This window comes from Asterias rubens, chromosome 1 (assembly GCF_902459465.1).
Source record: "Asterias rubens chromosome 1, eAstRub1.3, whole genome shotgun sequence".
In the NCBI taxonomy this organism is placed as follows: domain Eukaryota; kingdom Metazoa; phylum Echinodermata; class Asteroidea; order Forcipulatida; family Asteriidae; genus Asterias; species Asterias rubens.
Window position 1 is genome coordinate 11964934 of NC_047062.1, and position 12063 is coordinate 11976996.

The following is a 12063-nucleotide window of genomic DNA, read 5'->3' on the forward strand; positions in this document are numbered from 1 at the left end:
ATTGCATGGCGAGGTATCACTGTATATTTTGTTTGCAGTAGCACCATGTACATGTACTTGCTGGGTAGATTTTTATGTTCTTTTGAGAACTTGTCTTGCAATATTCGACATAATTTTGCACTACTGCGAAAAAAAGAAGGCAGTTAAAGGCAGTGGACACTATTGATAATTACTCAAAATATTTATCAGCATAAAACCTCACTTGGTAACAAGTAATGGGGAGAGGTTGATAGTATAAAACACTGTGAGAAACGGCTCACAGTGAAGTAATGTAGTTTTCGAGAAAGAAGTAAGTTTCTACAATTTGATTTTGAGACCTCAAGTTTAGAATTTGAGGTCTCGAAATCAAGCATCTGACAGCACACAACTTTGTGTAGCAAGGGTGTTTTTTACTTCGTTCATATCTCACAACTTCGAAGACCAATTGAACTCAAATTTTCACAGGTTTGTTATTTTATGCATATGTTTAGATACACCAAGTGAGAAGACTGGTCTTTGACAATAACCAATAGTGTCCACTGTCTTTAAGATTGTCTTCCATGATTATGATTCTAATGTTGGGCATCTGCAAGGAGAATACCCACAAGAATTTATATGTTATTAGTTCATGGGGTGATTATGCAATAAAAACAACATCAAGCAGAAGGTCAGAAGGGGGGCTACGTATTCTTGGGCTTGCGTTATCACAAACACTGTTGTTTGAGGATATTCAAATGATGTTTCTAAGAGGACTTGACAGTCCCATAGACCTTTATCATGGTGCAGCCATCTTGAATTTCCCCCATTGATATCAATGTTACCAAAATGAGGCTGGAAGAACAAAATAGTCTGGTTCCTATTTTCAAAATGATAATTAGCATTAGTATTATTGTTATTCGTTACGAGGTACATGACCAAGATGGAGGCAGCATGAGAACGGTCTATACAAGCCGAATGTCCACCTTAACCTCAACATTCATTTGGCCTAATATAGCCAGGGGATTATGGGTCATTTGCTGTTGGTACAAGGCTACATGATTGACTGTCCAATGGCTACCACACAGCATTGCAAGCATTATTGGGGAATCAAAATGAAACTACAGTGGCTTGACATCGGAGACTAGAAGAATGCTAGCCAGCTGCTGAGATGGAGACTAACCAAACTTCAACCAGTCAAACTCCTGGAGCTGTGCTGAAACTTTATTAATTACTTGTAGTAATGAGTTATGAGTAGGTACACATGTATGTAAGCCCCACAGTTTAAAGCCATTGGACACTTTCGGTACAGAGAAACAAAATTTCACAGATTTACAAATAACGTACAGGGTTTACAGAAGGTAATGGTGAAAGAATTCTCTTGAAATATCAGTCCATGAAATGCTTTACTTTTTGAGAAAACATTAAAACAATATAAATTCTCAATATCGAGAATTACGGATTTATTTTAAACACATGTCATGACACGGCGAAACGTGCGAAAACAAGGGTGGGTTTTCCCGTTATTTTCTCCCGACTCTGATGACCGATTGAGCCTAAATTTTCACAGGTTTGTTATTTTATATAGAAGTTGTGATACACAAAGTGTGGGCCTTGGACAATACTGTTTACCGAAAGTGTCCAATGGCTTTAAGCAATATATTTAGACTGAAAAGTGGACAAAATAAACCAGCTGATATTAAACATGTCTTGCATGTGACGCACAGAACCACACCCACACAAGAAACAAGGCAACATTAAAAAAAAAAAAAAAAAAAAAAGGAGGGTACACAAATAAATAGAAAATTAAACGAAAGAAACAGAAAATACAAGCACTAATAATGAAAAATATTTAAAAAGTGACGACCAGGTTAAAAAAAAACAATCATTACTGTATGACGTGTTCTGTCCAGTAAAGTTTTTTTTTCATATAACTGAAGGTGAAAGAATTTTCAGTTTCTAAGCTGAAATAACACCAAGTTGTATATAAATCTTCTACCTGTTTTTCCATGGTCTACCAAAGAAACACAACATAAATAGACCCTACATGTAGGACAAAACATAGATCACATATTTTGAAGTATTTCTGGAATAATTTATGTTTCGGACCCAAAGGAATTGAAAAGAAGCTGTTGCCACCATATCTGAAACATTTAAGTCTACAATCCCGGCCATATCTCAGTGGGGCCCCCATGCGTCCTTTCAATGTTGATTCTGATTGCTCTGCGTTCCAGTCAACATTGAGCGGGGGGACAGGGAATGGGGGAGAGAATGTTTCTTGTCAGGGGGAAGTGGACATGGAATGGTTTTATGTAACGTTGGGAATGGGTGGCCCAAGCATTTTGGCCAGGATTGAAAGTTGTTGTTGCTTAATGCCATTGGACACTTTCGGTAAACAGTATTGTCCAAGGCCAACACTTCATGTATCACAACTTAAAATAACAAACCTGTGAAAACTAAGGCTCAATCGGTAATCGGAGTCGGGAGAAAATAACGGGAAAACCCACCCTTGTTTCTGCATGTTTCGCCGTGTCATGACATGTGATTAAAATAAATCCGTAAATCTCAATATCGAGAATTGATATTGTTTTCATGTTTTCTCAAAAAGTAAAGCATTTCATGGAATAATATTTTAAGAGAAGTCTTTCACCATTACCTTGTGTAAACCCTGTAAGTTATTTGTAAATCTGTGAACTTTAATTTTGTTTTCTGTTCCGAAGTGTCCAATGGCTTTAATGGTACTCTTTACTCTTACAAATACATTCGAACATTTTTGGCAACCTGGGGTTCCTATCTATCTACAATGTTTTAGTAATATGTGACGTAAACAAAATTGTCATTTCATCGGAGCCCAACGTTCCACTTACTGTGAGTCAGTATCAGTGCTGTACATTTGTATTTTCAATTTACTCTGATGTGGGAGAAAAAAACAGAGAATTATTCCAGGGAAAGCCCACGCAGTCAGGGACTGAAAACCTACATAGTCCCCTGGTGATTTGAACCGGGGTCCTGGAGGTAGAAGGTGAGGGAAAAATAGCACTACACCACTATTATCACTATCAGTGCCGTACACGTAGTTACAATAAGACATGGCACGAAATTCATACATGTAAAATAGAGTGCTATATTCGGTCTAAATAAAACCACCGTTAACTAATGGAAAACATTGGAATACAAAGTTTACCCCCCACCTTCCTCATCGAGTAAGTCGTCGTCTGAATCGGCCAAAGTCAGCTTCATGACGGACCTAGTCTTGATGGTCGGTACTCCGCTGTTACCATGGCATGCAGGGAACTCCATCTCTGTACTCACAACACTCATGGTTGAAAGTCACGTTCTAATCTCAATCCAAAGACCTAGACAGTCTAAGACTAAACTCTTCGTATACAGAAGAGAAATCCTTAAACTTGGTCTTGAGTGAATATCCAACTCCAGGATTAGCACCAGGTTTCAGCTACCACTCAAATCAACAAATCAACAGATTCCAAAAACTGCGTGGTTTTTATACAAAAAGTCCTGGTTTAAATTTTAACCACTTCCTTATTTAGCTTGCAAACGATTCCAACACAATGAAGGACGGAGATGCGGCATTGACTTCCTCTTCCAAGAACAATAACGCATTGAGAAACAGCTTGGCAAATGAAGCTTCTCTGGTCCTTGTGCAAACACCAGGCCGCTGGTAGATTCAATACCACACAGATGTGTCAATGAGATACAATGTCTAACCACTGGAGGTTTTATACAAGACGATAAGATCATCAGTGCGCATGTGGAGGATGCCAAAGTGTATGTGATGATGAGGAGTACATGTAAATCTACACTACTCCTCTCAGCTTGAGTCGATTGGTCATAAACGCAGACGGGATGTTGTCATCATCTTATTTTTGTAGTTTGGAGGAAAAGCAGCAGGCGGATGGCTTAAGGAGAAGGGTCTTTACGGGGAAGCAATCAGGGGATGAAAATAGCTGGGATATCTTGGTGTGTTTTTTATGAATGGATGTCGGTGTGTTATTATAAAGGTTAAATGACTGTAAATTGCAAACGGATGTTAACTAACAAAAGAACTATTAAAATTAAAATTTCAATACCTACAACAAAATTCAAACTTTTTTCGAATGTCTTCTGATGCAATAACGTCGCACATACGACAAACCTATGGGAATTAATATCAGCTCTTTATTACAGTTGCAATATTTTAATTGTAAATATATAATTTTTAAATGAATAAAACGAGGAACACAACAGACCATCTGAAAAAGAAAAGTGTACGCTTTGTGTTTTTCATATTGGCAGGATGTCCTGTACTTTAGGATTCATTCTAAATGACATAGCGGCAGGTAAACATTTCAGATACTGACCAGGTCATAGAGTAGTAGACTTCCTTCATGACCTCATAATACCATTTCCTAAATATTTTTAATCTTAACCACCCAACAAACACCGTAACAAATTAATGTGATTAATAATGTACATCTAATGCGCTATGTCAGTCGTAAATGACAATCCTGGCGTCGAATTATTCAATCTGGTGGAGATTAAGACTAATTCTATGAGGTGCAGCCACTTTAATACGACACCTTGAAACGGATACAAGGTGAGGTGGTGGTGCATATTGCTGCCAGATCAGGCTAGAAACACCAGGACAAGTCACAAATTCTGCACTGGGGTCTTTTACATTACATGTGTATGCAACACACCAAACCTTCAGCTTTACATGTACAGCCTGTAGTTAAAGGGACACGTTGCCTTGGATCGGGCGAGTTGGTCTATGATAAGCGTTTGAAAGCGTTTCTTATAAAATGCATATGGTTAGAAAGATGTTTTAAAAGTAGAATACAACAATCCACCCAAACATGCCTCAAAATTGCAGGGTTTACCTTATACGTCGAGATCTAACACGGCATGCCTATTTGTGGAGTCAAGTTTTTGACTCATTCAAATGGCCGACCGTGTTAGTTTCAAAGTAAAAGGAGAACCACGCAAATTTGAGGCATGCTTGTATGGATCATTATATTCTATTTTTTGAACAAACGCTTTCCATAGACAAACTCGACCGACCCAAGGCAACGTGTCCCTTGAAGGATACAAGTGTCCAGATGTGGACTGGAACCCACACTCTGCTGATCAGAACACCAGGGCCAAATTTAATAGAGCTGATTAAGCAGAATTGCTTTACAAGCAGAAATGAGCAGGATACCACTCACAAATAACACATGTGACAGGGGAGTTTGGCTGGTAACCTTATTCTGGTGCACATAATTTGTTGTAGTTACTTTTTGTGCCTTTTTTTTTCAACAATAATGCTTCATATTGAGTACATGTGCGCAGCTTTTCTAAAACAAAAACATAAAAGTGTACATTTGTACCAACTTTAAGGAACTGTATTTCTTTCAAACCTCTTCAATGTCGACCATATCACCAGAGTCAAGACGCAAGGTCAAGACATCCAGTTAGCGGCAGCGCGGCGATGAAATCAGGTGAATTAATTGATGAATACCAGATACACTCATCTTAAAGACTGTCTGGCTCAAGATACCTGGCATTCCTGTGTGTATGACTCTGTGTACACTTGGTAGAAACTGGCGACAATGTCAGATTCAAAGAAATTAAATTCAAATTCTTTGGCATTGAACAGTTCATGATGACTCAGTAACCAATTATGCTTTGAAGTACTACAAAGTTGGTGATAAATTTGGACAGGGAAGTTTTGAAAGCTGGTATCTTGGGAAACATTAAATGTACATTTTTTTATTGGAAACCCCATATTTCATATTGGTAATAAAATTATTTTGTAAAAATATCTACTTGGGGAGAAAACAGTTTTGTTAAGTTTTTCCTGAAGGAAGATATGTAGGGTTTTATCCCCTCCTATCATCATATCTGAAGTATGGAACTTTTGTTTTCATTCGATAATTAATGTATATTTTGAAAGAGTTCAATTCAATTCAGAAAAGAGATATTATCAAGGATTAGAGCCTTTGCTGACAAAAAGGTCTGAAACTAAAAACCAAATTTGGGGGGTAGGTTGAAATGACGGCATTTTCACCTTTTGGTAAACCCTACAGTTATATAGGCCCTGTTTGAAAAAGCTTTCAGGTACAGAATCTACAGTGCTCAGTCGATCAATAAGCAGGGTTTCTTTATAATATCTTAAGTAAAACACAACTGGTTTTATTTATTCACCAGTCTGAAACAAAAAACAAGACTCGATTCAGATCAAAGTCTAAAAGTCCTCATCCCTGCTTAATGAAGGAATACAGGAAAGTTTTTTTAAATTGTGCCAAACATCCTTGTTTGGAATGTTAATGAACCTAACCTTGGCTACCTAAATATCTACTGAGATTTAGAAGTCATCTGTGGTATTCGACACACCAACAGTCAAATTCCACTTCAAATCCATGTGTTTGTGTAAAAACAACACACACCAAAGCTCATGTAGTGATGTACATAATAATTACATACAACTACAAGTCATTAGAAAGGACTGTCTACACACACAACATTGTTGATAATCTTTCACATACGAATGTCAACAATGTGACTGGCATGCTCCCACCTAAAGATAAGACTCCAAGATGAAGAAACTAAAGGAAATACAGTTGGCATAGTAGATAGCAACTCTCTCTCTCTGTCTCTTAATACTATGTTTTTATATTACACATGAAATCTGTACAAGTGATGGCAGCTGTTGAAGTGTGGTAAGGCAAACTAAGATAACCAGGATGACTTTTACTGACGCTGCTGTATGGAACTCGTCAAGAAGTTCAGTTCGGAGCAAGAGACAAGTTCAGCCGAGTTGATACTGCACGTAGGGAACGACTACACTCAACAATGTAACAAGCTCGGTGGTCTAGTGGTAAGACATCTGGGCCCAATTTCATTAAGCTGTTACATAGAAAATAATGCTTGACAAATTTCTTTGCTAAGCAAAATATGAGTGGAGTACCAGTCTCAATAATGTAAACTTAATGTAATTTGGCTGGTAACCTGTTTCTGTCAAGCAATATTTTGCTGTGCTAAGCAAGTTTTTGTGCTTACAGACTTTATTAAACTGGGCCCAGCTCAATAATGGCAAAGATTTCGTTTTCACAGGATGTTGGGAAAGTACTGAATATACATTTTTTTTTTACACAGTGGTGTACGGGTTAAAAACATATATTTATATATTTGTTATCCCAGATGGAGATTAAACTTTCAATAGACCTAATGCATTAACGTCATCCTGCAGCAATGGAACAATAGAAGCGAACAGATTTGTAGGTGCGGCGCACTGGATTGGCCAATGAACAGCCTCCTTTGACCTGTAGGCGAGGGCTCCCTTCCCACAATGACATCATGTGCATATTAAGTTCTATTCTTCAACGTTTATGTACACACCTTTATGTACATTGTACATCCTATGTCACCATCCCAAAATTACAAAAAATTATGTTATGTTTTTAAAAACAAGCAAAATCATTGCAAACAACATCCATTTCAGTCTCTTGCAAAATGCCCTTATAAATTCAACTTGGCGAAAGAAAATAAAACATAAAAAAGTGAAAGAAATAAATTAGTAAAATGACGACAAGGTTTCCCTTCGTGACATCATTAACACATTGCAAAAACACAAGCTGATTGACAAAAGATAGTAACACACCATGTGCACGCTGTAATAGGGCTAGAATTGTATAGGACCACTGGACTTTTATCTCAAAGTGTTTACTGGACCAGAAATATTTGTATAAGAAAAGAATCAAAATGAGAGAAACACTTCCTGATAGTGCAAAGTAAGAGAATTTTGATCTCATTTGTCTTCATGGGTATTCATATTTGATTCACTCTCAATAGATGGATTGCAATACATGTCATCGACCGTCATCTTTGATAACAAGGGAAAAGTGCACGCGCAGCGCAAACACATCGAAGATGTTAATTCATCAAAGATGGCGGTCGATGACGCGTACTACAATCAATCTATAGAAATAAAAGTAACATTTATCATATTTCGTTTATGTTCAAGATCTTACACAGTGAGGCAATGTTATTGAATTGTAAAACACAAGACCAGCAGATTTAGTTCAGTCCTGAGTCTACTAAACCCAAATCTAGACTCACTGGCCTGTGGGGCAGTGTAAAAATACAAGCCCTTCGCAACATCATTCAAAGAAACTTCAAAGAAGCAAATTCCAGACATAAAATGCGATGAACTCCAATGTAAATCTCAAAATGTTTTGCCAATTGTAGCCAGAACAAAAGTTAGTATCCTACCTCGGACTATGCAATGTATGGGGTGTACACAATTGAAAGTTTAGTTCAGATGACTGTCATGTAGTTTGACAGGACAGCAGAATCTAAAAGTATTCTCCTATACATACTTAAAATCAATACAAAGATGTCTTACCTAACGAGATGTTCACCGTTGATATCCTCATTCTCAAAAATATACAAATCACAACTAATGAAGACAAAAAATGACTCACAAAAAGTTGGTATTCAAAACCCCAGATGCCCAAAACTAATGCACGGTGCAGATGTGATAAACTCCCCTGCCAAGATCTGCCCTCTCAAAGGAAGATATAAAAAAACAGTCTGTTTTGATTTTACCAGCAATGTGAGGATGGCGGAGCGGTAGTTGAGCAAAATATGCCCAAAAGGTCTTCTGAATCCTGCCTGACATTCCGACTGTTTTTAAGCTGGAATGCAGGAAACTCTATATTTAGATTAGGTGGATGACATCATCGTAGTTTCTGATTGTGGGTAGATGGAAGCAGTGACTGAGCTACTGGGAGGAGTGTTGTGGGTTGATGATTATTTAGTTATCAGATATGACAGGCTGGAAGAGGAAAGCCATTTCTTCTTGGAATACCCTGTTGTTTTTAGACATCAACTCTAAACTTTGGAGGATGTTGGAGTTTAGTTAGCGAGTTTCTTTCTTTCAGGATATGAGCGACGACAACTGGAACAACGATTTCCACTTTTGCTTTAGTGTGATGATTTAAAGGCACTGTACATGTTTGATAATAACTAAAAATATACATTAGCATAACACCTTACTTGGTACCGAGCATTGGAGAGCTGTTAATAGTATCTAACATTGGGAGAAACGACTCCCTCTGAAGTAACATAGTTTTTGAGAAAGAGGTAATTTCTCACCAAAATAATAAAAGACTTCTGGCCAGAAGCCTTTGATTCCTATCTGAAAGCACGCTATTTTGTTCAACAAGGGTGCTTTTTCTTTCACCATTTTCTTGCAACTTTAATGACCAATTGAGTCAAAATTTTCACAGGCTTGTAAATTTATGCATATATATATATATGATAGGATACACCAAGTAAAGTGAGAATACTGGTCGTTGACAATTACCAAACGTGTTCAGTGCCTTCAATCTCATCCGGGGCTTGCACTGCAAGGGGGTAGTCACATCAAGGGGAGATAATACATCATGACATCACCACCAATGAGATGCAGCACGGATGTAGCAAAAAATCATCAGAATCAAAACAATGACTTACCATTTTGTTCAAAAAAGGGAAAACCACAGTGTATGATTCATAGCAAAACTACACACAGAAAAAGTCAACAGAGTTTATATTTGTACAAATTACCCATTTACTTTCAATCATGATTGCAGTCGGAAACAGAGTCTGTCAAAGCGTTCACCTTTTATTTTTCACTTATTGACCTTGACTTAAAGAATGAAGGTAGGGCAATTGCTTAGTTTTTGTGGACGTTTAATGCTGATTTATAGGCAAAATCATTAGCAACGATAAAATCAAAGTTAACTGTGATATTCAGTTGAATACACTGCAGTGCCTATTTTAACTTGAGAAAAACAGCAAGAAATTGCTACATTTTTTTCATCAAGATTGTCGAGTTGAATTTATCCAGCATAGTTAACGAGTTGACAGTGGGTACCAACTGAGTTTCTGGCCATTTTGAGGGCCACCGTGAAACATTTTAAACATTGCCTCCAGGTGATCTTTGGAGATTCAAATTGTTTAAAATACTTTTATCAATTAGCGGGGGCACTTTGGACAAAATAATTTCACTGGATGCTTGCTCCCATTTCTTAAGATCTTTATAGCTACATGTACATGTAATTGTATCTTCAGGAGATTTGAAATTGTTGACATAGTTTTATTGACTTCTAATTACCGGGGCCACTTCGTAGAAAATTTATTTCCCAGGATACTTAATACCATTATCCTTTTAGAAACAAATTACACAATCTTCGGAGATTTAAATTGTTTGACAATTTTTTGATTTTTAATTAACAGGGACTTGAGACGAAACAATTTCCCAGTATAAAATACTACAATAACCATCTGTATAACACATGGGTTTTCGGGTCATTACCAATGTATGACTCTGCATGTTCATGTACACGTAGATGAAGCCGTAATTCAGTGTACCTTTAATTCTATCTTCCATTGCCAGCTTTGAAAAGCAAAAGATACAGACAAATTAAAAAAAATTGTTGAATATTAATTATTACTCTACCATCAACATCCACAGACGAAATCAATAACATCCATGTATGTTTTTATGGCCCATTCACTCATGGTTTTTCTTATATTGATAAACCATTGTGGAAATATTGATCCTACAGTGAAAAATAGACCAACCTTGAAAATAGAAAACTATAAAACATAAACATTTGCTTTCTTTGAATTCCAGCTGGTCCAATTCAAAGCTTTCCCCAATTTAAAAAGATATTCCCTCGACTCCATTGTTTTCTATACTAAAACAAAATGCAACGGAAAGCAATTGTCTGGCAGACTACAAGCTCTTTTCACACTATAGCAATTTCCCATGAAATTAACAACCCTAGGAAAGTCCTAGGGAATTTAAACCCAACTGCCAGCCCATGTTTGTGTTCACACCTGATGTAATTTTTCTCAGAGGTGCTTTTTCTTAGTCAGCATGCTAAACCCCAAGGTTTTTTTTAGTGTCAACTTGTCAACCTGTGCAACAATCGTTTAGAAAAATCATTAAAAACCTGGAAGCTTGCAGGCGCAGATCGAGGGGGGGGGGGGGGTGGGGCGTGGGGCACATTATGGCAACACAGTGTACACAAGTAGGATTTGAAACTTTGCATGGTAGAGATCCAACTTAGTTTGTGCATGGTAGCACAAGTACATGAGTAGGATTTGAAACTTTGCATGGTGGACACAGTGGATAGTAAGTATTGCGCCAACATCGTGTGCACAAATAGGAGTTGAAACTTTGCATGGTGGAGATTTAATCTAATAAGGTTTGTGGTAACACTAAGTACATAAAAACTCTCACCTGAGTTGCGGAAGCTCCGAAAAGAACCGGTGGGTAACAAATTGTGTAAACGTAAAATGAAAAAAAACTACTCATGTTATGTGGGTTTTTCTTTTTGAAGACAGCAGAAATCAACAAACAGATAAGGTAAGTAAATAAAAGCAATAAATAAACAAAATCTTAACATGTACATATACATACGTATACTTACAATTTGAAGGAAGTGATATCAATTGAGATCCCCTACAAACTGCTTCCAGCCAGGTATGCACACAATACTAACACCTATGAACACCTCAAACATTTACTGGCCTGCTAATCTGGAAGCCTAGTGCTTCACTGCAGGAAATGTGAACACACCGACCAGGAAGTACATTGACATGTAGTTGATTCCAGGTTTAACAATTCAGGTGTTTTGTTTGGAATAATATGATTTTTTTGAAACATGAATGGGTGGTATGTTAATATGAATGCACACTAGTGCATAATGTACATTGAGCATAGTGGTCTGCTAAAATCTTTATTTAGGTTTAAAGGCAAAGTTTACCTTTGGTTTCAATTATTTTGTTTCCTTTATTGATATTTACGGCAAAACTGGGCTGTACAAATTTAATTTCAGAAGGTGGTAGCGTTGTAAGGTACATGTATCACAGAAAATCTTGAGCGATTATGTCCACGCTGGACCATTAATCAGTAATTGCAACACAAAAACTGAGAATTATTTCATACAGAAACATTTCTCAAATTGAAAAAGCTTTTCTATCCCTCTTTCTGAAACCACATGCATTTCATTATACATTATCAACAGCTGCAGTGCTTCTTACCCATAAAGGTCTTATGGTCAACCCATTAATTTC

The 12063-nt window shown here is 37.2% G+C and overlaps 1 protein-coding gene across 7 annotated transcripts in view; it reads right to left on the reverse strand.

Moving 5' to 3' along the window:
- LOC117300602 (vasodilator-stimulated phosphoprotein-like) overlaps nucleotides 1-12063 on the reverse strand; it is a 71504-nt gene that overhangs the window by 20962 nt on the left and 38479 nt on the right. The window contains exon 1 of one of the 7 annotated variants that reach the window (XM_033784313.1): nucleotides 3147-3625. The exons of the other annotated variants lie outside the window; for them this stretch is intronic. Coding sequence (XP_033640204.1) covers nucleotides 3147-3276 — 130 coding nt within the window. The 5' untranslated portion in view covers nucleotides 3277-3625. Of the gene's footprint in view, nucleotides 1-3146; nucleotides 3626-12063 lie in introns of those variants that run through there. 7 annotated transcript variants of the gene reach the window in all.